The sequence below is a fragment of the Thermobia domestica genome, chromosome 10 (genome assembly GCF_964235325.1).
Source record: "Thermobia domestica chromosome 10, izTheDome1.hap1.1, whole genome shotgun sequence".
Lineage (NCBI taxonomy): Eukaryota > Metazoa > Arthropoda > Insecta > Zygentoma > Lepismatidae > Thermobia > Thermobia domestica.
Window position 1 is genome coordinate 214027454 of NC_137463.1, and position 27733 is coordinate 214055186.

Here is a 27733-nt window from a genome sequence, read left to right on the forward strand (position 1 = left end):
CCCCACACTGGAAAAAAATAATCTGGAAGATTATTTTGAGAAAGTACAAAATTGTAATTAGTAAAAAGGAACTGCACCAACGCTGAAACACTTGGGATACTGTTTATACACAAGAAAACACTATAAACACTATAATACACCAATATCACTATGAAAAACTTGTTGTGAAATATACACATAATGGTAATAACACTGTAGTTCCTTCCCAACTAAGCAGGATCAAAAAATAGTTTATCATTTCCCTCAAAGTGGGTAGAAGTGTCATCACTGTGTTGAATAAATATATCAGTTTATTAAGGATCGGTCACATCCGGTATGGGTAGTCTATATCAGTGAAGTCTCTTTCGTAGTATTAGTAGTAGGCGCCAGTGAATTGGGTCTTCCTAATGGTGAAGGTATGTTTAGCCAATTGGTTAAGTTTTGTTTTGTAGCGGGGCGTATGAAAGGCGAGGCACAATTTAATTATTACTAGAACGAATGAAAAGAGAAGAATCGGTTTTGGAATTTAGTAACTTCTTTTTTTTTTTAAAGAAAAAAAGGAAAAATAGAAAATGTGAGTTTCTGGTCATTCTGTATAATGTTGTCAAGAGCCTGATTTTATGAACATCCTGTATACGGAGAAGTGACGTAATAAGCATTCATGTATTCGTATTGAAGAAGTGATGTTAAAGACAAGAAAGCATTGTATTTCGACCTTGCAAGGATTAATGACTTTTGAAACTAAAAAATGAGAGAAAAATGTTGATCTTGCATTTTGCGAGAACGGAAACACAAATTGTAATGAAGTTAAATAACAAAATGAGATATAGTTTATAGTTGAAATGAAGAAGTGCGAATTTATGTCAGTGTATCTCTCTCTCTTTTTTTTTTTTTTTTTTCGTTCCTTCTGATGCTAGTTTCTCTTCTGTTCCTGGTAAGTACTAGAAATTTTGTTAAATTCTTCTTTTTAGAGTTGTGCCTTTTTCTTCTTAATCTTCTGTTCCCTCAGTTTGGTCTTCGTGAAATGGTTTTAAACGGTCCACCGCAATTTCTTGAATTCTGTCCTTGAATTTAGATGGTAATTCTACTCGATATAAATTTGAATTAATCTTCTCCAGGATGCGTGCCGGGCCGTCGTAGTGAACTGTGAAATGTTCGGGTAAGCCTATTTTCCTTGTGGGATAATATACCAATACAAGGTCCCCTGGATTATAAGTTGTCTGTCTATGGCGCTTATCGTAAAACTGCTTTTGTTTATTATATGCCTGTTCCAGGTTGTCTCGTACTTTCTTCCTGATGGCCGCTAGTTTATTTCTGTCAATTTGTATGTGTTGTCTTGATTCGAGCGTACATTCTGGCGGGGTCCTGGGTTCATAACCAAACAACAAGAAACTTGCAGAATATTTGGTCCCTCCTTGTACGTACGTATTGATACCAAATATAACGTGCGGTAACCATCTTTCCCAATCCGTGTGGTGTTCTTGCACGAAAAACTTTAGACAATTCTGTATGATTTTATTAGTTTGCTCTACTAACCCTATGGAAGCATGGTTATATGCGGGTGAGTACTTATAGACGAAATCGTACTTCTGCGTCAAATTTTGTAAACGAGTTGCTCCATGTACTGGGTGTCGGTCCCAATATAATGTTGTAAAAGCTCCAAATTTGAGGATAATTTCATGTTCCAAAAATTTCTCTATGTTTTCCGCGTTTATGGCGTCTACTGTCTTTGCAATGACATATCGTGTGGCTAGTTCCGTGGCTACTAGTATGTACTTATTTCTTCCTTCTCTGCTTGGTAGGGGTCCTAACTCGTCATATATCCATGTTGTTGCTATCTCGCCCACCGGGTGATGTAAGAGTTCGGCTTGTTTCTTCTGTGCTAGTTTCTTCAGATGTTGGCAATCAGTACACATGCGTATCTTATTAGCAAGATAGTTTTTCAGATATGGCATATAAAATTTCTTGATAGCGGTCTTGTATGATTTTGAAAATCCAAAATGCGGATTGGTCGCCTGGCGGTGGAAGGTTGTGAACCACAAATTAGCTAAGGACTTCGGTATGCATAAAAGATGTAGTAATCCATAATCGGGGTGGTTTTGTTTTCGATATAAGATGCCGTTTTTAAGACAAAAAAATCTTGCTGATCTGACTGTGGAAATCTTTTCCGGCTCCCTTCCTTCTAAAACGGATATGATGTCCTTGTAATTTTCATCTTTGCGCTGCTCTCTTGCGATATTCGGTAAAGGCTCCTTATTTCCTGCTTCTATAGTATTAACATGAAGGCTGTTTGATTTAAAAGCATAATAGTCCTCCCCTTTTTCTTCGTCATTTTCTACTTTTTCGCCTTCTTTCTTAATATCTTGGGCCTGTTCTAGCCTACTGATTATATCTGCTGGGTGTTTGGATCCAGGCAAATATTGTATATCGAAATCATAATCGGCTAGAAATAACTTATATCTTGTGTACTTCCCGACTTTGTCCGGCTGGTTATTCATCGTCGCGATACACTTTGCGTCTACGTATAGGTTAAATTTTCTATTTAGTAGAAAATAGCGAAATTTGCGCAATGTGTATATAAGAGCGTACAACTCTTTTTGCCATGTGCTTGCTTTCTCTTCACTTTTCGTTAGCCTCCGGGAACAATAAGCAACCACCTTCTCAGTGTCAGTTTTTGGGTCATAGCAGGCGAGTAGTCCTCCTGCTTGAGTTTGACTGCAATCGCTATAGACGCGAATTTCTAGCGAGTCGTCAAAGTGAGCAAGTGATGGAGCGTTTAGTATGTCTTCTTTTAATTGTTCAAAGAGAACATCGTGATTCTCTGTCCATTTAAATTTAGATTTGGATGTTACTAATTGTTGGAAAGGCTCAATTTTTAACGTAAAGTCTTTAATGTGGGCCCTAAGATATGAGCATAGGCCTATAAAGCTTTTGAGAATCCGCTTTGTAGTAGGTCTCTTGAAATTTCGTATCTTTTTAGCTATTTTTGGAGATATTTTAATGGATTCTCCACTAACAAGGTGTCCTAATACATTAAGTTCCTGATAGCCAATATGGGTCTTCTTAGGTGATGCTCGAAAATCGTGTTTCCTAAGCTTCTGGAATAATAACTCCAAATCCTGCAAGTGCTGTGGAAAATTATACGAACTAGTAACAAGATCGTCAGCAAAATTTGTAATTCTATCTGGTAGTCCCTCCAAAATCATTCTCGTGGCAACACTAAGACTTTGGGAACTTGTTTTGGCCCCCATTGTGCATCTCAAAAATTCGTATGACTTTCTATTATGATTGAGCTCAAAAGTCATATATTTACGGCTCTTAGGATGCAACAAGATTTGGAAGTAGGAATTGGAAAGATCGGCAGTGCTTATGTAAGTTTTCCCCTTTATAGAGTTTAGAACGTCCTCTGTTGCTTGAAATGGTACCGACAGATACTTGGTATAAGTGTTACACTTTTGCAGGTTGAGAACTATTCGAAATTCCTTCGTATTAGGCTTCTTGAGCACAAGAAGTGGAGAAGAGAATTCATTATTGTCAGTTGGCCTGATTATGTTTGCTTTAATAAGGTCTTGAATTTGCTTATCAACTTGACTTCTAATATGTAATGGAATAGGTGGGGAGCGGTCGTGGAATACGGCAGACTTAGAAATTCTTATTTTATGAACATATCCCCTAAAATATCCGATATCATCAGGAGCATATGTAAAAACGTCTCTGTATTTAAATAACAAATCATAAACTGCTTGCTTTTGTTTTCTGTCCAGGTCGGGGTTGACGTCAAAGAGCTCTTTATTGAAAAGTGTTTTTGTGTATTTTAAACGTTCTTCTGTTTCCTCTTTCGTTTTGAATTGATATGCCTTTTCAAAGAAATCTGGTTCTTCTAGGGCGTTAAAAGAAATTTCGTGCCCTTCCTCAAGAGCCGCCACTGGCGTGTTTCTCTTCATAGTTACACTCTTGCCATTTGGATTAGAAATTAACATTACCATTTTGCTTGTTTCTATCTTTTGATCGAGGGCATTTAAATTATATTTCTCGCGTAATCCAGGAAGCAATGATACATATAGGAATTCTCTGTCAGCTATTTTTTTCTTTCCTGCTACTTGTACATATGTATGCGATCTTGGAGGCAAAGTTATTTGCTTAGTCAGATATAAACAATTGTGATCCGTCTGCGATATTATCTGAGTTGTTAAAGCTGACAATGTATTCTCTGTACTTTAAACTGGTAACTGCGGTTTTCTTGGTCGTTTAAAAAACGAGATTGTGTTCTTGTTTAAATCTATGGTGGAATGCGAACGTTGGAGAAAATCGATTCCTATTATTATTGGCATTGTTTTGTCAATTATTCTAAAGTAATGAGTGAATGTTGTCTGTCCTATTTTAAATTTTATTAATGCTATTTGGTTCAAATAAATGTTGTTGCCTGAAATTCCTTTTATTATTGTCTGAAATAGAATTATATTTGTCCCAGGGGGAACGATTTGGGTGAGCCATAGGGAAACAGTACTTCCTGTATCAATTATCGCATTTTGAAGGCCTAATTTAGTTTTAATTGTTAAATGCGACCTGTTATTTTCGTCCTCTAATGCAATATTTTCCCGTCTTTCTGCCAATTGTTCTGATTGTTCGTTTGTTACAGGAATTTCGTAATTTGTGTCGGTTTCTTTTGGGTCTCCTCGTTCCGTGTGATGGTAACTATCGGCCCCCTTGTCAAGGGGCTGCCTTATGCGTTTTTTTGACGCTTGTAGCAATTAGATGCCCCATGGCCCCGCTTCCGGCATATTGCGCACACCAAAATTTGGTCTTCCGTATTCTGCTGATTGTTCTTCCCGTTGTTATTGTTATTTCTCCTCCTGTTTCCCTGTTTCCTATTCCTCGGATGGCTTCTATAATTCGTCTGGGCTATCACCAGCGACAATTCTGCCATTTTATTGGCCAAGGTAGAGAGGTCACTTTGTGGAGGATTTTGCTCTTGGTGGGGAACGGTCTTAGGTTCCTGGCTTGAGGTTTGAATTTCTTGAGGGTTGGGTTGAGGAATTGCCATGGAAATATTATTTTGTTGTTGATATCCAGGTATATAGCTGTTCATTGGTTGTGTAACAGGTTGCATCTGCACAGGATAGGTATGATGGTATAACTGTTGTCCATGATATATTGACTTTGGCTCGGTTGATAGGCCATAGGATGTATTATGCAGGTTAGGTATATTATTCTGGCCGTATAACATATGTAATTTTTGTGATAGCTCTGCGTGTTCTCTTTTCCTTAAAAGGTCATTAGCTGCTTCCAGTGTGTTTAATTTATTCTGTAGCGCTTCTACCGTTGCAAACCTTTCTAATGCTATCTTATTAAGGAAATCCCTCTGCAAACCCAAAGATAAATGGTGAATCTTTTGTTCTTCAGTCGCTTCCGGTAATAACTGCCTAATTGCTCGAAGTTTACGTAAAAAGTACGAGTCTATTGGCTCGTCCATTCCTTGCTGTACCTCGAATAATTCCTGCTCTGCTTTGTATGATGGGACCTTTGGTCTACATAAAGCTACTAACTTAGATTTTAGATTGTCATATGTCATTGTGTCAAATTGATTTTGATTTTTAAGCTGTAATACGAGATCTAGTGCCGTGTCTTGTAAATATATTGGTAGAATTTCCTTCTTCTTAGCCGGTGACCATGCCTGCATTGCTGCCATATGGTCGAATAGCATAAAAAACCTGTCCGGGTCCTCGTGCACGTGTCCCGCATACTTCGTTAAATGTGGCATATTAAAGGATAAATTGGATGCACCCTCTGTCATATTTGTGTTATTCTCTCCTGATCTATATGTCTGTTTACCCGATCTAGTTTCCGGCATAAATCGCACTTAAGGAAAGGAAGAGAGAAATATTTGATAATTAAATTTAGAATTTTGATAGTAAAACCTAGATAAAATAGATTCTGATACTGACCTTGTGCCTGTTAAAAAAGTTAATAAAAAGAGCGTCCCGTACAAAACTCCGGTGCCTATCATCATGTAATGTTTTTGGTAGAGTCAATAATGGTCCGAGATTTATCCCTTCACCAATTTTATTATAAAATTTGATAAATACAAAACGTCTTTGATTACAAAGAGAATAATGCTGTTTCCTCGTTAATGTCCAAGTAGAGGAGTATAGGTGTTTTGCACGGTGCCCCTTCTCTCAAAGCAGTCTCCAAGGCACCTGCCGGTTCGGTGAGTTTGGAAGGATAGCCCCCTCAGCTCAAAGCAGCTTCGCAAGGCTTTGTTGTTGAAAGGATCCCTAGTCCAGTGCGACCTCGGGAAGGATGGGTGTCCCCTAGTCCAGTGCGACCTCAGGGTGGTGTAGGTGATTTGATCAGTTGGACGACTGATGCTGGGTCCCTCGGTGTTCCTCCTTTTATTTGTCCTCCTCGGGTCCTTTCGTGAGGTCCGTCTGCTTTCGGCGTTCCTCGGTGTCCTTCCGCGTTGGCTTGCTGTCTGCTATGTTGTTTATAAATAATAACACGTGTTGAGTTGACACGTGCGTCTGTTATGATGTGGGTATCCTTGCAATATAGTCCAGGAAATCTAGAGCAATTTTACCCTCAACCTGGGCAAAATTGCAACACAAGCTTTTTAAACAGTTTTCGATTCAGGACTTACTACTGAATAACATATTCAAAATCCGACAAAATCGGACCACGGGAACACCCCCAAAAACGGTTTCAAAATGGCGGACCATAGTTTTTCGAAAAAATCGTAGACCTTTACGTTGGCGACTCTAGTAGCCCTCTTAATTGACACAGAGACATGAATGATACCTCGTTGGAACGCTCATAGACCACAAATTCCAACGAATTAACTTTTTACCCATCATGTCCAACCCGTAGAAGAAGAAGAAGAAAAGTCGATTTTTCTTTTTTAATTGATATTTCTTGGACCCTAGCAACACTGTACGTCCTCATACGTCGGCAGAAATATTCCTACGCGTAGACCAGACATTGGTAACAATAATACAAAAAAATGAAGGACGTAGGTTCAACAGTAAAGGAGATAAAAATTCGGAACCGCGGACCAAGGAGGGTCACTCTGTATATTTTTTACTATGGTCTCACTTCTGTTTCTTAGATCTAGCATCCTCCCTAATTGTCACAGAGACATGAAACATACCGCGTTGGAAAGTTTATGAAACCCCCTTGCCAACGACATATCGTTTGTGCCCCCTGTGCCCAACCTGTAGAAAAAGAAGAAGAAGAAACCTTTAAAAAATTGGGAAAATCTACACTTTTACATTTCTTGGGCTCTGGCAACGCTGATAATTGTTGGGTATAGGGGGCACAAACGATACGTTGTTGGAAATGGGGTTCCATAAGCTTTTCTACATATCATAGTCTTGCATGAACCTAGGCACTGAAGAACCATGGCTGATTCCCTTACACGTTTGTGTATCATCTGCAGAAGCCTAGATCCTGACGATAACCTTATCACACTTCAAGAAAAGGGAACTGAAGGAGTGAACAATGCCAGTAAGGCTCGCGGTAGTAACATTCTTGCCGTTACAAGTATGGTGGTTCATGTTTCTTGTCGCAAACGTTACATTGATAAAAAAAGATATTGCGATTGCCCTAAAAAGAAAAACGTCATCGCCGATTCAGAAACGAGTTACTCGCTCGTCGGATGGGTCCTTCAACAGCGACAGTGACTGCCTGTTTTGCGGAACGCCTGTCTTATTTGATGACCGTCACATGTTGAAATCAGAAAATGTGCGAGTGAAAACACAAGCATTGCCACACAGCATTTTAAAGTGTTGCAATGAACGGAACGATACCGGGTCACAAACTGTCCGAGGTCGAATTGAGTACTTCTTATCTGATCTTCATGCAGATTGTGTCTATCACAGATCATGTAGTATCAACTTTCGAACAGGTAAAGCAATTCCTCAACAATACTGCACCGATAATCACTCAGCGTCAAAAAAAATTCCGGGCTGGCCAACCTACATATGATGAGAGAATCCGAGCATTTCAGCGCATCTGTAGTTAATTGGAAGAGCACGATGATGAGCAACTAATTGTGGGAGAACTTGTTACAAAAATGGGCACATTTCTTGAAGGGACTGATCACATTGCATATGACAGACTGCACATGAAGCGTCAACTAATGAAGTACTTCGGTGAAAAAATTATAATTTCTAGTGACAGTTGAAAAAACGACTTCATTACACTTCGAGAAACTGCTAATCACATTCTACGGGCATATCGTGATTCACCACGAGAGTATGATGAAGAAAAGTAAAAAATAGAATAATAGAAACCGTAGCTCGACTGATCAAAAGCGACGTAAAATCCAAACTACAAACTGGAAGTGATACATATCCTTCACCCAGCGACTTGACCATTCAGGAATTCCTTCAGTACATTCCACCTAGCCTTTTTGCCGGAAAGGACAATGAAACCAAAATAGCATCGATTGGCCAGTGTTTGATGCAAGCAGCCAGGCCAAGAGATACGTTAGCTCCTCTGCAGTTAGGTGTTGCTGTGTAGCTGCACCACCACTATCGATCGAAACACCTGATTGACACACTGCATCACCTGGGATTTTGCTCTTCATACGCGGAAGTGCAGCGGTTTGAACGCTGTGCTGCAAGTACATTTGGTAATCGTGTGATCGAAATGTCAGCAGACCAGACTCTCCTCTTTGCAGCGGATAATGTAGACCATAGTCTCCAAACGCTGAGTGGTTTAGGCACATTCCATGGTATGGAAATGTTGGCGGCCATTGTTCCATCCACTACTACCAGTCTAATCATTCTTCGGAAGCCCGTCTCTGATGCTGATGTGAAGTCCCTTGCCAGTGTTCCCATTCACGCATATACTGAAGCCAGGGCTATTCTTGAAAAGGTCAACTGTGAACTGGTAACAGCACCATCACCGAACGAAAGCTCCCTGGATATTTTGTGAAAACTTTCCTGGCACTTTCCGTCACGCACACCAAACTGGTCGTGAACGATGCAGGCCATTCACGCAGATCCATCTCTTCATCATTCAGGGAAATCCACTGTTCTCTGCTTACCGATTATTGACCTCCATCCATCTGATATGTCATGAATCTATTCCACTTTAGTGTACCTGAATAATCTTGCGAGAAAATATAAAGTCACACCAATCATCACCTTAGACCAACCACTGTTTTGGAAAGCTTCACGTATTCTGCATAACAGAGTACATAACACCAGTAATAAGGACACGGTTCTCCTGTTGGGCTCATTTCATACTCTGATGAACCTTCTAGGAGCAAATGTTTCCCTGATGGATGGTTCAGGCTTACGTGAAATCTTGCATGAGGTTTATGGAGAAAATTCGGTTGTACATATGTTAAGTGGCAAGTCCGTAGCAAGAGCCTTCCGTGCGCACATGATGGTTTACCTCGCATTGCATTGCTTGTGGGGAATGTTTTTCTGGAGACCGATAACGGAACACACAGAACTATCAACGTTGCTTACTCTCTCTACCAGAGTCTGATGTCGGGTGAGATTACTGTAACTGGAGCTAGTTCTTCACCTCTTCTTCAAGAAGCCCGAGAAAAAATAGAAGCACGAAAGTCAGAACTTATTAACACTTCAAAAACAAATCAGTTGTGGCTTGCATACCAGCGCATGTTGACTACAGCAAGGAAATTTGTGGCAGCGGACCGAACAGGAAGCTGAGAGGATCACCTTGATGCTATAGCAGAGTGCATTCCCATATTCACTGCAGCAGGACACTTCAATTATTTGAAGTCGACGTGCTTGTACCTGCAAACAATGTTAACGCTGCCATCGGTTAATCCAACAGTTCACGAAAGCTTTCAAAATGGGTTCGGAGTTATTAGAAGAAGCAACCATTATTGGGCTGGGTTGTCCTCTGATCTAGTCGTAGAGCAGGTTCTGATGAGATCGCTAAAATCCACTGGAGGTCTAACCCATGGGAGTGGAATGTCGGAGATGTAACGATCTTTGGGGTGCTCTCAATGCCAGCATGCTCCGAGTACAGTCTGGCGATGCAAACTCTTACTCATACAGCATATGTCACTAGCGAACAACATAAAGAAGCCGAAACGTCAAGAATGTTACGTGATATCAGTGACACACGTCGCATTCTTGCAGGACTGCAGTCCATTTCACCATGTGACGGAGACAAATCGTTGAGAAACATTGCCACTGGCGTCACAACTCTAGCATCCCCGAGTAGTGTTAAAATCATCAGCGATATCTCCGTCGATTCGAATCTTTTGTTTCAAAGACTGTTAGTTGTCGCTAATGCAGGCAGCACATCTTTAGAGGAGACCTTAGCGCATGAATTATGTGCCTACCCACCAGCTTTGAGTCACCCAGCATGATGCGTAAGGCAGACAAAGCCCCACTGGCCCATGCGATACTAGAGTTCAGCAAGCAGCACAGTTTGAGGAAACGGAGACAGACAATATTCTGTATGTCTTAGACGGAGGATCTCTGTTACATAGACTACCATGGTGTAAAGGCAGTTCGTACGACAATATCGCTGCATCATTTGCTGAGTATACGGTTCGTAAATATGGCACATCAACCATCGTGTTAGATGGGTATGAAATTTGCTCACCATTGTTCATTGGAACTGCACTACCGGGTGTGCAAGAACGTATTGTACTTGCAGAAAGCATGCCCTTCCATATACTATTGCTTGTGGTGTGTGCCAAGAAACTGAATGTTTTAACTGTTTAAATGAATATGGTGAGGACAGTGTTAGCGTAGGCGATGACGATGCAGATGTGTTATTTGCCTCCCAAAGTCTTTTGTCTTCCCATTCTTTTGCTTTATATATAGGTGTTATGTTTCTATAAAACGAATTGTCTTGTACACTGTATTATGGTATGACCTTCTATTTGCTATTGCTTGTGTTGTATGCCAAGAAACTGAATGTTTTAACTGTTTAAATGAATATGGTGAGGACAGTGTTAGCGTAGACAATGATGATGTAGATGTGTAATTTGCCTCCCAAAGTCTTTCGTTATTCCCATTCTTTTGCTTAAGAATATTTTTGTTTTACGTATAGTACTTCTATTAAAGCAACCTTTGATTTAAAGAAAGAAACATGATTTTTTTCATGCGTAGAACGATTATCAGGGTTGCCAGAGCCCAAGAAATGTAAAAGTGTAGATTTTCCCAATTTTTTAAAGGTTTCTTCTTCTTTTTCTACAGGTTGGGCACAGGGAGCACAAATGATACGTCGTTGGCAAGGGGGTTCCATAAGCTTTCCAACGCGGTATGTTTCATGTCTCTGTGACAGTTAGGGAGGATGCTAGATCTAAGAAACAGAAGTTAGACCACAGTAAAAAAATATACAGAGTGACCCTCCTTGGTCCGCGGTTCCGAATTTTTATCTCCTTTACTGTTGAACCTACGTCCTTCATTTTTTTATATTATTGTTACCAATGTCTGGTCTACGCGTAGGAATATTTCTGCCGGCGTATGACGACGTACAGTGTTGCCAGGGTCCAAGAAATATCAATTAAAGAAACAAAAATCGACTTTCTTCTTCTTCTACGGGTTGGGCATGATGGGTAAAAAGTCACTTCGTTGGAATGTGTGATCTATGAGCGTTCCAACGAGGTATCATTCATGTCTCTGTGTCAATTAAGAGGGCTACTAGAGCCGCCAACGTAAAGATCTACGATTTTTTCGAAAAATCATGGTCCGCCATTTTGAAAACCGTTTTGGGGGCTGTTCCCGTGGTCCGATTTTGTCGGATTTTGGGTATTTTCATCAGGTGAGGCACCTAAACAAAATACAGGTGTAAAACTAAAGGTTGCAATTTTGCCCAGGTCAAACCGTATTTTGACTCGACTAATAAAGTCGAGACGTATCATGTCGCACCAGTAATAATAAGTAGAGAATGCATGGAATGTTAGTGTCAAAACATAGAGAAAAAAAAACTTTCAGGATTGATAAAAGGAAATTGGGAAGCAAGACTCAGGGAGTTCGGTGATATCAATACACAGTGGATGGACTCGACTCAGGATAGAATCCAGTGGAGAAATTTTGTTTCTGCGACAATGAACCTTATGATTCCTTAACTGTAGTTATATGCATCTGCTTTTGCCACATACAGAGATTTTATAAGGTAATACATTGAATATTATCAAATACTGTCATTGTTGACTTTTCTTAACAATAAAAAGTTTATGATTATTGTTCAGTGAATAGCAACATAATGTTTGATACACTTTTAACACTTCATATTTGGCGATTTAGACTGGAGTTCGCGCCTTAACTACTCGTAAAAAGAGCATTTAAATACTGGTAGTACTGATTTTTTGCGGTTATATAAAATGGTATGTACTAAGTCATTCCATTATTTGTATATAATCTTTAACGCATATATTGACTGATTTCTACTTTGATTTAAATTTTGCTTATAGTACAAATATTGTATTTTGGGCTTTTTGTAGTTCCACTGTTTGCCTTAAAGGAGGAAGAGCTATAAAAAACAAACTTTCACAGCTAAATTGTCTGCTGCTCTAGGAAATTTTGTCTAGCATCGAATGAAAATTTTGCTACAAAGAAAGTAGAGTATCAAATAATGCGATTGCTCCAGTTTCAGTACGTTTTACCTTCTTAAATAATGCTGTTTGCTTGCGAGAATGTGCTTTGTTCTTGCCTTGTTCGCAACGAGCGGACTAAATCTAACTTTAAATATTAGTTTATTTTTGGCTGATGATGAAACAGTATGTGAACTTTATATCCGTCAGAGAAAGTAAGGCATGTTTCAGAACTTTTCTGACTGGGCAAGCTACCGTAATTTCTTTTCTCAAAATTCAGTGTGTTAGTTAGAATGCTTTCGAGAGTGCAGTATCACTCTTACATGTGCATAGTTAAAGCTGTGCTAGTTTTTAAAACAAAAATAAATTTTAATTTTCGCTTACTTTGCAAAATGTGAAATATGAACATCATAATAATAATAACACAAGGAATTGCTAAAGTTAATTCAGAAGACGTTTAAGAAATTTTTAATAAAAGTATAATTGAACCTAAATAAAAGTATAATTGAACAAAATTTTAAATGATTCCTGTTTGCATTGTTGACTGATTCAGCTGTTGACTGTACCAAGTCCTGGCTAAAATTCAACTGGAAGTTTGATTTTAAGATTCACGAAGTAACAGATTTTAAAGATATGACTTATCAGGATTGTTTTTCAGTTTGTGTTCTTTCTGTTAGAAGTATGACAGTTGTTGGTAAATATAGTTGTCAATTTCAAGATTTCTGTACTGAAAGGTGAAAAATTGAAATTTACTTGGTATTTGCGTTTACAGTGAATGTTTAATGAAGGAAGCATTAATAGGAATTGGAGATTTCAAGATTGGAGGGCAGATCATTAACAACATTAGATATGCAAATGATACGGTTATTATAGCTAGAACCGAAGAAGGACTACAGGAGATGATTGACAAAATAGTTTACACTTGAAAACTATGCGGAATGGAAATCAACATCGAAAAATCGAAAGACATGAGAATATCCCATAGAAACGCGCCCTTACAGGTCAGAATAGAAGCTTCTAGCCACAAAGAGGTCGATCATTTTAAATCTCTGACAAAGTATTTTGACAGAAGATGCTTATTGCACCAAAGAGATCAGATCAAGAATTGCCATAGCCAAAGAAGCATTCAACAAGAAAAGATCACTTCTAACTAGCAGGTTTAATACTGGGCTAAGGAAGAAGTTGGTCGGGTGCTATATATGGAGTATTAGATTGTATCTTTCAGATACTTGGACACTACAAAAGTTAGAGAAGAAATATTTAGAGAGCTTCGAAATGTGGTGTTAGAGGAAGATGAAGAAGATAAAATGGACAGAGAGAGAGAGAGAGAGAGAGAGCAACAAACGAAGATGCTTTAAAACGGATAGGAGAGAAGAGGACGCTTCTAACCACATCCTTCTTAGGAAGGTCAATTGGATTGGACACATCATGCGAAAATACTGTCTTCTTCATACCGCCATAGAAGGAAAGATGGAAGGAAAGCAAGGAATAGGAAGAAGAACACAACTGATCAATGATTTGAAAAATAGAAGAAAATATTGGGAGTTGAAAGAGGAAGCTGAAGATCGAGAAACGTGAAAGAAACATTTCCAGGCACAAAATTAAAATCAGGAAAAAAAACCTTCGTTAGTCCTGGGACCTACCGAAAGACAGAATACTTAATAATAATAATAATAATAATAATAATAATAATAATAATAATAATAATAATAATAATAATAATAATAATAATAATAATAATAATAATAATTTTGAATATTAAAAATATTTTTCACGTCTATACCAACATTACTTCGCGTGTTCATGAGGTCATATTTCAATTCGATGAAGGAGCCGCAGTGGCTTAGTGGTAGAGCATTTACCTCTGGTGCTTGGGGTCCTGGGTTCCATCCCAGCTCCCGCCAAGTGAGCTTTGTGGTGGACAAACACAGTGTGCGTGGGTTTTCTCGGGGTTCTCCCGTTTCCTCCTACTTTCTTCATTCCACCATTTCATTCATTACTCATCATCACCGTCTCCTTTAGCCTAACCGACATAACCGTGAGACGTAAAACTCAAAGATTTCATTTCATTTTTCAAATTCGATGAATCATACATTTTGCATGACAAAACGTACGGCAATATATGTACTAGAAATACAGAAAACCTATATGACCCGAACAACAATGGTGCCACTCTTTACCTCTCCATTGTGGTGGACAAACACTGTGTGCGTGCGTTTTCTCGGGGTTCTCCCGTTTCCTCCCACTTTCTTCATTACTCATTATCACCGTCTCCTTTAGCCTAACCGGCATAACCGTGGGACGTAAAACTGAAAATTTCATTTCATTTCTTTACCTCTCCAAACACTTACTAGGTTGATTCATTAATTAGTACCGTTCATTTTCAGAAACTGTTTGCCAAGCATCAGTGATATATTGCTTTGTAGTCATGTTACTATCAGTAATGTGTAGCACCATTTGCGGTTTTGCTGGGGCTAATCAGTTTTTGTTTTTCAACGTCTGTAAAAAAAATGTCATTTCCGACATGTTGTTCTATGCGAGTTCAATAAAAATTCTAGTGCTGCAGATATCCAGACAAATCTGTGCGGTGTATGGAGAGGACACTATTGCTATGGACGCTCGAAAATGGTGTGACTATTCCCGAAGTAGAAATTTTAACCTGAGCAATAACGCATGTTCTGGTCGGCTGTCCCACTTCGATGAGAATTGTTTGAATGACTTATACACTGTGATCCAAGTCAAAGCACTCGGGAATGGACAGTGGACAGGCAACTGTTATGCAACACCTTCAACGTATGGGAAAGGTTGAAAAACTGAGTTCGTGGGTACCTCATTAGTTCTACCCTCAAACAAGGGCTCCAAATGGTACGAACTATCGAATCAACCAAATATATCCATCCAATCGTAACATCAATAAGTCAAGGTCCTCCATAAATGAAAAACGGTAATAGAGAGATAGATGTTTGAAACATTTATTAATAAAATGATAAACATTCTTCAAATAGAATAAAATATCCAGATGACAGTGAACAAGCTGCCAATCCTAGCAACTCTTTCTCATTTTCGTTTCTAAAGAAACACAATTTATGCACTGCTACTTAAGCTTCACTATTTGCTTTATATTTTATCACTATTTCCTTGTTCTTAATGACTCCCTCTCCTCATCCACCTTCGTTGAAAAAGTCAACTGAAAATAGATAAAGTAAATACTGTAGAGAATTTCAAAAGAACCTTTTTTTTTTTAAATCATAACTCCTATTGTTATGTTTAACATTTAATTAGATAAATAGTAAGCGTACTTAGTTCAGTTCTCAAGTACATTCTCATATATTGTCTTTTTTTTTAGGATACGATAGGTATATCAAATTGTGGGATACTGAAACTGGTGAATGTGTATCACGATTCACAAGCAGAAAAATACCATATTGTGCCAAATTCAATCCGGATGATGATAAGCAGCACTTATTTGTGGCTGGTACTTCAGATAAGAAAATCATCTGTGTAAGTATATTTATTATTATTATTATTATTATTATTATTATTATTATTATTATTATTATTATTATTATTATTATTATTATTATTATTATTATTATAGTATCTTCATTGATCATTTTATATTTAATCTTCAAGCATATTAAGGTTGAAATTAGTTTTCAACAACAAAAAAAAAAAAATCTAATATGTTAGTGTAACTGATGGTTCGCACGTTTCATTTTTGCTTGATACAGAGTTTTACCCTGAAGTATTAAATGATCTAGCGCATTTACAATATCTTCAAGGACTACTTTTTACCTCGGTAATTGCACCTTAGTGTTATGATGCATTCGTCAAGTATTACAAGTCTTACACTCTGAATGGCAGTCATCATTTGATACTAGTGGATCCTATACTCGAACATTGTGCTTCACATTATTCGTTAGAAGCTTAAGAGGATTCACATTCTTATTTTTATAATGCAGGGTTCTCACCGACGTAGAAAATCTGGAAGAGTCAGAGAATTCAATTTACTCGTAAAGTCAGGGAATTTCATGAAAACCTGAAAAGACAGGGAATTTTAAGTATGGATTTTTGCTTATCAGAACCCAATCCTCTTTTTCCTCACTTGGCTATTTCGTAGGGAATATTTTATAAAATAAATTAGTTTGATTTGTAGAACTTCTCTGCCTACACATACACACACTTTATATGTTTACATGCGTTGTAGATGATGAATCCGCATTGTCGGGAAAAATGTACTTGCTTGTTTTACAGTACATATACATATAGAAATTTGTAAATCGTGACTTCGAAAAAGGTGGAAAAGTCAGACAATTTGTGCTCACCAAATAAGTGGAAATCCTGTAATAATACTCTGTATTTTACTATATTCTTTTTTACCTTTTACACTAGCAACGTAAACACCGCCTCGTTTGCCGAGTGGCTAATCCCGGCCTCCATTCTCTGTGCCTGCCTGGGATACAATCCCGAATAATGGTTCGGACGCCCCCTTCCTTTAAATAGCGTCCTGTGTCATATAGTTCTTGTGCTGAAAGGAACATTAAAGTCAAATCAGTGCAACTCAACTACCAATTTAACAAACATTTTACAGAATAAATTTTCTTGTATGGTATTCGTACAAATTCCTTTAAGTAAGCCTTGCGATGAGTATTTACAATCAGTCCTGTATTTAGATCGATATGTTAGCAGTATATAGAAGAACCAGGAAGACTATGTTTCCGTATGTATTGCCGTGTTTTGTAAATGCCTACGCCGAATACATATATTGCCTTTTTTCAAAATACTTACGCGTAAGATGGACTCCCTTTTAATGTGGTTTTAAGTTTATTCCTCGAAAGGAAGCCTGAAGATTCGAAACTAAGTTAGTTACATAAGAAGAACATGAGTGTAGGTACATTAATATTTTTATAGTTGATATCAAAACACCAGCCTGGCTAAAAGAAGCACAGGAACAAGAATAACAGAACGAGGAAGACGCAAAAGATCAAAATTCTGCGGTTTCTTGCTTATCAAAACACTCCAAACACAACTTTAAGATCAGACTGGTTATGAAAATCATCACTAGTAGAAAAAGATGAGTTCGACTCATATTACATAAGTGTAAAATATCCAGCGTTAAATTTGGATGATGGCAACCTCGACAAGAACTGGGATAATACTTATAAACAGCTTTATTTAAAAAGATAAACCTCACGGACATTAAATTGTAAGGTAACACAGTTTTTCAGGTTATGCCTAAAAGATACAAGTTGAAGCATTTTATCTGTGGGTTACTAAAAGAAAGGAGAGAAAGGGAGAAGAAATATTTGAAATTGTAAATAGTTGCGTCTAAGAATGTTTTATTTATATATAAATATTACCTCCATGTGTTGAACTAGTGTGTTGAGGTGATCACCAATAGTTAATTTAGAGCACGTGCCATCGTACTGAACTTTCTTGCTGTTACTTAAGTTGAATCGTATCATGCTGTCATTATTACGGAAACATTTATTTACGTAATGTAACCAATATTATAATAGGTAAGTTTGCAACGAAGAAAACTCACCCCGAGAATAAAGTAGGCGTTCGGGATATTTAATGAAAAACGATCTATACGTTAGTGTAAGTTTGTTAATAAACTCATGGTTATTTATGAAATGAAATGTGAACAAAATTGCGGGTGTCGTTTTTGAGAAAATCGTTCTAGAAAAACAAATTGCCAAGAGTAAACAGGGTGTCTATCGGTCACGAATGTCACGAAAAAGTCACGAAACCAGAAAACGGTCATGAAAATAACGAAAAAGTCACGAAATTTAGCTTTTGGGTCACGATTTTTTTTTAATTGTACAAATGTAAATACAGATTGGAAAATTTCGTTCTATAAAACGTCAAAATTCACCCCAGAAATGTCTATGGTCGGCTTTAGACGCTACCAAATCGCAAGCAAAGTACGTTTCTATCGCATGGATGAAAATTCGGCCTAATTTGCACCCAAATTTGCTCTTGAAAATGTTAGGAAATTCTATGATTTGGTGAAGGAAAGGTCACGAAAAAGTCACGAAATTTCATTTTGGAATTTTAGTAGACACCCTGGTAAACCACCGCTTGTGATTTTTTTAATAAAAATAAATTTACTGTATTGTAAATTCGTTAATGGAACATTTATTTGTGACATATGAACAGAATTGCTTAAGTCGTTTTTGAGAAAATCGTCCTAGAAAAACAAATTGACAAGAGTAAACTACCGCTTGTGATTTTTTGAATAAAAATAAATTTACTGTATTGTAAATTTGTTAATGGAACGTTTATTTGTGATATACGAACAGAATTGCTTAAGTCGTTTTTAAGAAAATCGTAAGAGCCATTTTCGAGGAAATCACTTTTTTTTTCACCCTTCAATAAACTATTTTCGAGAGTAAGAAGAAGATTCGAGAAATTTCTCTTTAGAATCTCATAAAAAAAATTTAATCCAGATACGTTGAGCGGAATGGCCTCTAGACGAGTGTACATCAGCATGAAGAGATGGACAAGCTTAGAATTATTATTATTTTGTCGGTATATAGAGGCCATAGAACGCAAATCCGTTGAAATCTTAAATTCAATCACCATACTTCATAATAAAAATAAATTAAAAAAAAAAAAACGGCGTAACGGCCCGATTTGTGTGTCTGAGCCGTTCCACGCCATCTGTTAGTGATTGGTGGAACTACGTCCAATCTACTGACGAGCGTATGTCCAGCGCGCCGCGTCGCTCTATCGCTAACCGGTGTATCAAGAGTTTTTTAGAGCTAGTGGCCGTCACGTCTTTTATTCACGTGACTTCCCAGTTTGCCTCACGACGCTGAGTGGAAGCATCGGCCGGGAATCGAACCCGGGACCATGCGGACATGAATCCACTCTAACCACTAGACTACGGTGTCCTCATAACCTCACAATCACCATTTACTTTCTTCTCTCCTATCGTCACTTTAAAGTAAAGTAAAAATCAGGGTTGGCTGGTTTAAACTAGCTGGTTTTTTCAAAAAAAGAAAAAAAATAATATATATATATATATATATATATATATATATATATATATATATATATATATATATATATATATATATATATATATATATATATATTTGGTCTAGGAATTAATTCGTGCGGTTGGTACGCACATATTGAAGCTGTAGTACAAACACAAAATACATAAATACCTTAAGAAAAATATTGTCCATCGCTAGCCACCACTTTCGCCCATCTGTCAGGCAATCTACGGATTCCGTGGCGAAAGAAGTCCTCATCCTTGGAAGCGATCCAGTCAGAGACCCATGTTTCGATATCTTCTGAAGAAGTAAACCGCTGTCCAATCAAATCGTTGTTCATGCAATCGAACAAGTAGTAGTCCGAAGGAGCAACGTCTGGTGAATACGGCGGGTGGGGTAAAACTTCCCATCCGACATTTTCTAAATAGGTTTTGACCGGTTTTGCGACATGTGAGCGAGCGTTATCATGTTGAACAATAAGTTTATCATGTCTGTTCTCCCATTCTGGTCGTGTTCTGGCCAGAGCTTGCTTCAAACGCATTAATTGTCGTCGATAACGTTCTCCATTCATAGTTTCACCCGGTTGCAGCAGCTCATAGTACACCACACCTTTCATATCCCACCATATGCACAGCATAACCTTTGCACAGTGAATATCTCGTTTTGGTTGTGATGGACCTGGTTCACCTGGTTTCACCCAGGCCTTTTTTCGTTTAGGGTTCTCGTAATGGATCCACTTCTCATCACCCGTAATAATTCGATGCAGAAACCCCTTTCTGCTCTGTCGTTGAAGCAGCAATTCGCAAATGGTTTTTCGTCTTTCAACGTCTCTGTCTTTCAATTCATGTGGAACCCAATGTGACATCTTTTGAATCATTCCCATGGCTTTCAAGCGTTTGGAGACTGTTGTTTGATCAACGCCTAATGCTGCTGCAAGTTGTTCCTGCGTTTGACACGAATCCTGCTCGAGCAATGCTGTGAATTCTTCGTCTTGAAATTTTTTTGGCTGTCCAGCTCGCTCTTGGTCTGCCAAGCCGAAATCACCACTTCTAAACCGTGCAAACCACTTCTGACACGTTCGCTCAGCTAGAGCATGGTCACCATACACTTCCACCAAAATACGATGACTTTCAGTCGCACTTTTCTGCATGTTAAAGTAATGCAGCATGACACCCCGCAAAAACACTTTATCAGGCACAAATTGCGCCATGTTCACTTAACTACAAACTGGTGTTGTTGACGCTTTAATCCACTGCCCTATACTACGAACGATACGCGATGACAGGGGTTTGCAACACATGTGTGGATACACGGAACTGTGGGACGCTCCGTTCGTTGCGCCATCTCTTGTCCACCCGCACGAATTAATTCCTAGACCAAATATATATATATATAAAACTGGTTTAAACCAAAGACCGAAAAATGCTCGTAAAGGTGTAAGTTTTCGTAAAATCTTCATGAACACACATTTGTGGGTTATCACGTTTCATTCCCGCATATTATTCGTACTTATTCAGACCTAATCCCCCATTTATTACTTAAAGAGATTATACTACTATAGCAGCGTCTGCTTTTTTAAATATAAGTTTATGAAATGTTTCTTCTGTAATTTTTTTATAGTTTATTATTATTATGCAATTGCAATCAAAGAAAAAATCTAAATATTGTTTCGTTTTAATAATGTTTACTATCGATAAAATACATCGAAATACCGTGCTTTTTTTTTTGGAGGGGGGTCATACAAACCCTACGAGAGGCATTTATTGAAATCAAAAGTATCTTTGGTAGTATTTATGTATGAATGGATCAGAGCCAAAGTGGACTCAAATAATTCGTATCTTTATTCACTTTTCTTACTGATATGCAAATTAAGTCGTTGTAGTTCTTTAACTTGGACTAATAAAAGTCGTTGTGAACAAACGTGGACTATTACAGTATTTTGAAATTGTCCATATGTGATTCTTTATAATGGTTTCAGTTGTGCAACTGTTTATCTTCTTGTCCTTCTGAAATGACTCTTGACAATTATATTAACAAGTATGTTAAGATCAGTACAACGTATTTTTATCATGAGTCCTTCATGAGTCGGCAGACGTATCGCATTTGTGCCCAATTAGTCCCGGTTTCGAGTTCAAATAGAGGACAATTTATCTCGGATGTAAGGCGAGAAGCGGTTTCGATTCCGCTTTAAGGTTATGTGGCCCTTTCCAACATACCCGATTGTTGCATAATAACGCCAAGGCGAAACAAACTTCTTTCTGTCCATATGTGATATAAATGCATAGAGCAAATTATTAAAAAAAAAAAAAAAAAAAAAAACTGTTTTAAACAAAATAAACCGGGTTTTTTGGTTTTTTTTCAATAAAAACTATGGTTTTTGCCAACCCTGGTAAAAATAAATAAACGGATTAAGTTAAATAACGTGTAATCTTTGTGAAGCCTACGTTCTTAAATTAGTGTGTGGCTATCTATAGCAACAGGGTTGATTGCCGAAATCACATTTTACGCTCCTCTTTCTCAATGAGTCCCTTCCTTTTTATATTTTTGCTGTTTTACTCCCATTTTTATCTCCGTGACAAATACTTGGGGTAAGAGGAAGGAAGTCAAAGATTATTCAGCAATTGTAAGTAAACATGAGACTAATGGTAGTATCTCTAAGCCCTTTACATGCGATTAAAATCTTTTAACTATTTCTATGAATATGTACTGATTTTGAATATATTTTTCAATTTTTCAGTGGGATGTTCGTTCTGGTGAGATAGTGCAAGAGTATGATCGACATCTTGGAGCTGTTAATACGATTACTTTCGTAGACGAAAATCGAAGATTCGTGACCACTTCTGACGATAAAAGTCTTCGAGTGTGGGAATGGTATATATTCGTACATTTTATTATAGTTACAGTATTTTTTTAAAAGAAAATATTAATGGATTGTGACGCTGAAGTAATACATTCTGGATGCTACAGATGCTCATTTTCTGTACATTTTCATTATCATTTCGTAGTTATTCTACCTGGTAACAAGAAGTGAAATTTAACTGTAAATTTTAAAATAAATTAGAACGTTATTTACATGTATAGTAGTTGTAGTGATAGGTGGTTTGGTTGGTTAGTTTGTATAATATTTTTATTATTTATTTATTTATTAGTTTTGCAGCAGATTTAAGCGTTGCTTTAACGATTTATGATATGTAGTTATTTCAGTTAGATGAGATAGAATATCACCATCAGTATTTAAAAAACACTTGACTAAAGAGGTGGTCAAGTTTATTTTTAAATATATAATATGAGTTCTTCATGGATGCATGCTGTACATAACTTTATATCAGAAAACTGATCTTTTAGTTACCAAATCAAAATTCTTTGATTTGGTTGATTCCTTTGGTTCGTTTGTTTGTTTGATTTAGTTTGGTTTGTTGATTGGTCTGGGTTTTGTTGGTTAGTTGTTTACTTTCATTTGGTTGATAAATTAGCTTGATTTTTGTTTTGTTTTTATGATTAGTTGTCTTTTTATTTATTGTATTTATTTATCTTTTATTGGATTTACGAAATATTGTTGTGGTGCGTTCTGCCAGATTGTTGGGAAAGTATACGGCAATCAAGATTATCAACAATGTAATATTGCTAGTGGTTTAAAAAGAGTTCACTATGACTCAGGAGATCGTTAGGTCATATTTTCAAGTAAATAAGTACGTAAACCAAATTATTTTACGGTTAGTGGTAGATAGTTATCGAAGTAAACGCGTATCGAAGGTTATCTACATTGTTATGATTTATTTTTGATTTAAAACAGGGTTGTTGTAATTTTCCCAGCGCAAAATACCCAGTTCTGTTCTTTTTGGTGGAGAATAAAGCCCACATAAGAAAAAACATAATAAAACCCACTTCAAAACGTGGATTTAAATTATAACCTTATTGTGATTATAGTTACTTTTTAAATCGTGTTTTTGGTACACGCCTAGTTTCAAAATTCCTTAAAATAAGTATTTATCAAGAGAAGATCTTCAGAAAAGAATACCATTGAAAGGAAAATATGTTTGGGAACCATGCATAACGAATTTTGTTCCTGTTCTGTTAAATTAGCTGTAACGGTATTCAACAGTAATCTGAGACAATAAAGCAAAATTGTACTTTCACTTTTCTTTGTAGTACATACTTACGCTACATCTATTCTGTAACCTTTTGGTTTCTTTGCCGTTTTCTGTTCGCAGCCTCGTATTACTTCTGCAGCCTGATGCATTCAAAGTTCAATACAGATTTAATAGCACATATTTCAGGTGGATATTTACTTCGGCCAGAAGAAGGTTGTGTTTAGAAAAAAGGTGGGCTCTAAGGCGAATGTTTTCATTATTTAAACTATCCCGAAGTCTTCACTTAACCACAGCTTATTTAATATCTTCATCACCTGCTAAGAATTTCTATTTTTGTTCTGGTTGAGTCAAGTTTCCCAATTACTAGTTAACTCTCTACACGAATTGACCAGGCCCTGTTCTGTTCCATTTCTTTCGCCTAGATCATATTTATCTACGACACTTATGTTTGTGCCCGTCCCGCACAACTTCATCAGATCTTACATTAGAACTACGCATGTACCCGTTTTCACCCTATCTATAGTTTCTTCTGTTTTCTTCTACCTTCCCGGAGGCTCGGTGACTCAGTGGTAAATCCTCTGGTGTGTAGGGTCGCTTGTTCGATCCCCGGCCAAGTAAGTTTGTGGTGGACAATTGTGTCCTTGAGTTTTCTCGGAGTACTTTCGTTTCCTCTCACATTCCCATTCCCACCAATTCTTCTATAATCATTTACTTGCCTTAATCATCCGTCTCCCTTAGCTTATTGGGCATAATCGTGGGACGTTTAGCTGAAATATTTTATTTCATTTCTTATAATTTTCCTCTACTTCTTCAATTGTTTGATCAAAAGTCTGTGTCTATATCATTACTAATAACATTGACGTGTTGCAAATAGTATGTGCATCACTGTTATTGAAAATCAAACATCAATAGATATAATCTGCTACTCAACGGTTCACACTTTCATATACAATACTTAAATGAATAATTTAGTTAATCGGAATATAAAATGACAGCTACACCAGTGTGGCAACGAACGACGTACCTTTTAATGAAAAAAAAAAAAACTATTTTCTCGAAAACTAATCCGTCAGAGTTTACACTCGAAGATATCATTTCGTTGATCTCGGTGTGATCTACCGAATGAGACAGGTCTTACCTTAGTTAAACAAATATCAAAGTTCCATAGTTAATCATTAAACAAAAATTAAAGTTTCTATTGTTAATCATTAAACAAAAATTAAAGTTTCTATAGTTAATCATTAAACAAAAATTAAAGCTTCTATTGTTAATCATTAAGCAAAAATTAAAGTTTCTATTGTTAATCATTAAACAAAAATTAAAGTTTCTTCAATTAATCATTAAACAAAAATTAAAGTTTCTGAATTAATATTACTGTTAATCATTGTAGTTAAACAAAAATCAAAGTTCTACAGTTAATCATTAAACAAAAGTTAAAGTTTCTATTGTTAATCATTAAACAAAAATTAAAAGTTTCTATAGTTAATCATTAAACAAAAATTAAAGTTTCTATTGTTAATCATTAAACAAAAATTAAAAGTTTCTATAGTTAATCATTAAACAAAAATTAAAGTTTCTATTGTTAATCATTAAACAAAAATTTAAAGTTTCTATAGTTAATCATTAAACAAAAATTAAAGTTTCTATTGTTAATCATTAAGCAAAAATTAAAGTTTCTATAGTTAATCATTAAACAAAAATTAAAGTTTCTTCAATTAATCATTAAACAAAAATTAAAGTTTCTGAATTAATATTACTGTTAATCATTGTAGTTAAACAAAAATCAAAGTTCTACAGTTAATCATTAAACAAAAGTTAAAGTTTCTATTGTTAATCATTAAACAAAAATTAAAAGTTTCTATAGTTAGTCATTAAAACAAAAATTAAAGTTTCTAAATTAATATTATAGTTAATCATTATAGTTAAGCAAAATCAAAGTTCCATATTTAATCATTATAGTTTAAACAAAACTTAAAGTTTTACAGTTGATAATAATTTCGGACCATTTCTTACTGACCACATTGTATACTGTAGTCTTGGTAGTGCCATAATGAAAAGCTTGGTGGAGAGTATGTTTCAGTAGTAGTTTTGTCTTAATAGAAAGCTTGGTTATAGTACAGCAGCAGTTTTTAGGTTCACAAAAAAAATCCTCATTTTTTTTCTCTAACTACGCATGAGCTATTCAATAACTACTCACGCATACCATTTTATTCAGCTCAATGGTACATCTCATCTTCGGACAACTTTTTTCTCGTTAAATTCTAATAATATTTTAGAGTTAATTCAGAAAACTTTGCCAAGACGAAGGTAAAAGACAAGTCTACTAATATTTACTTCAAAATGAAGAAGATAAAATTAAATTGGAGCATAGATGTACTTTATATGTTTTAACGATATAGTTACCTTCACTGGCTCATCTTATCATCGCTTGCAGGTGTATACTCCTAACAGATAAACAGATATCTGGAAATAAATAAGTGAAAATATCTAATTATTGCATATGCTTTCCCTGTATTTTTATTTTTTTTTATTTTTTATTATTCCTCACTATCTTTTATGGTCTTGAAATTATTTCTAGAATTAGGAAGAAAATTCTGCGAGTACTCATGTAACTTCTATTCGATAAAGCAACCGATGTTTTTTTCAAGATTAGCATTGATGATTACTTGTGTCAATATGACTACTCAATCCGATATTTTTTGATTAAGACATGTTTTACGTGGGTATTTATTTCTAATGGTCACTTAACAGAAAATTTTAAAGTCGTTAATTTTCTTTATGATGTATTTTGTTGATATACAAATAAATAGTTCTCTTTCGTGGTGTTTCAACTATGCCTACTGTATTTTTCTTTCTTTTTCTGAAGGGATATTCCTGTAGACATGAAATATATAGCAGACCCCAGCATGCATTCTATGCCAGCTGTTACATTATCTCCTAACCAGAAGTGGTTAGCGTGCCAAAGTATGGATAACAAAATAGTGATATTTTCAGCACTCAATCGTTTTAAAATGAACAGAAAAAAGACTTTCAGTGGACACATGGTAGCAGGATATGCCTGTACATTGGACTTTTCCCCTGATATGAGGTAAATATTGGGCTTCTATAGTTTTATGTCTGTATCTGTTTTTTATGTATATGTCGAATGATTACGTAGTGTTACAGTACAGTTGTTCCCGTAAAATTTGAATAACGAACAACTATTCACTTATGCTTTCCAGATAATTTAAGGATTCGAATTTGGATTCGGATTAAGGATTTGAGTAATTCGAATATATTTTTAAAATCAGATTTTTATTTCTACATAATTGAAGAAGTTTATGAATACTATAGCGTTTTCTGCTTGTTTTTAGCATTTCATATAAAGATTTTTCCTTATGCTCTGTTGCATTAACTTCAATGTAATTAAAATGTGCTCATATTTTTATAGAATACCTTCAAGTAATTAAAAAGTGAAATAGTACTTTAATATTTCGTACTAGTCATTCACACAGTCCTTGCAATAAAAAGTTATTTGTTCACAAGTAACAATAATTATGAAGAGGTTATTTAAATTTAAAAACAGCCAGTATTTAAGATGTTATAATCATTCCTTTTCCCCCCCTATTTAAGGTGGATTGCTGACTGACTGTTTCGTGTATTCATTGACTTTCTTACTTCAAATTAAGCTATATTTTTTCACTCGTATTACATGCGCTTTCGTACAGAATCACCAATACAGGATATGTATCTACTAATACTTGAAGTACGTGAAATACTGAAAATTTGTGACGATAATGGAAATACGGGAAATTATTGTGTGATAATGGAGAAATGTGAAAACCTCGTTTGAGACCCTACAAGATGGTAGCCCCATCATCTGGCTGCAAATGGTGATAGGGCTTAGCTGGCCAACCGCTGAAAAACTAGATGAGTCAGGAAAGGTGTTTATAAGACATTAATTAATTTTGGTCAACAAAGACACACGCGCGAAAAAGGTGGCTGTGGATTACGACAGGCATTCTGGGAGAAATAACGTCCAGAAAACACTTACTCTTCAGTTTTTTTTCGATTTTAACCCACTAGTTTCTTTGCATTCTTTATATTAGAATATAGAAGAAGATTGCTTTTTCAACACATTTTACAGA

The 27733-nt window shown here is 36.3% G+C and overlaps 1 protein-coding gene across 1 annotated transcript in view; it reads left to right on the top strand.

Annotated features, from left to right (window-relative positions):
* The window catches only part of LOC145662981 (pre-mRNA-processing factor 17), a 58492-nt gene that overhangs the window by 28954 nt on the left and 1805 nt on the right, over nt 1–27733 (top strand). The window contains exons 7-9 of the mRNA XM_081729076.1: nt 15855–16009; nt 22253–22386; nt 26473–26694. Of these exons, the coding sequence (XP_081585202.1) occupies nt 15855–16009; nt 22253–22386; nt 26473–26694 (511 nt within the window). The remainder of the gene's footprint in view (nt 1–15854; nt 16010–22252; nt 22387–26472; nt 26695–27733) is intronic.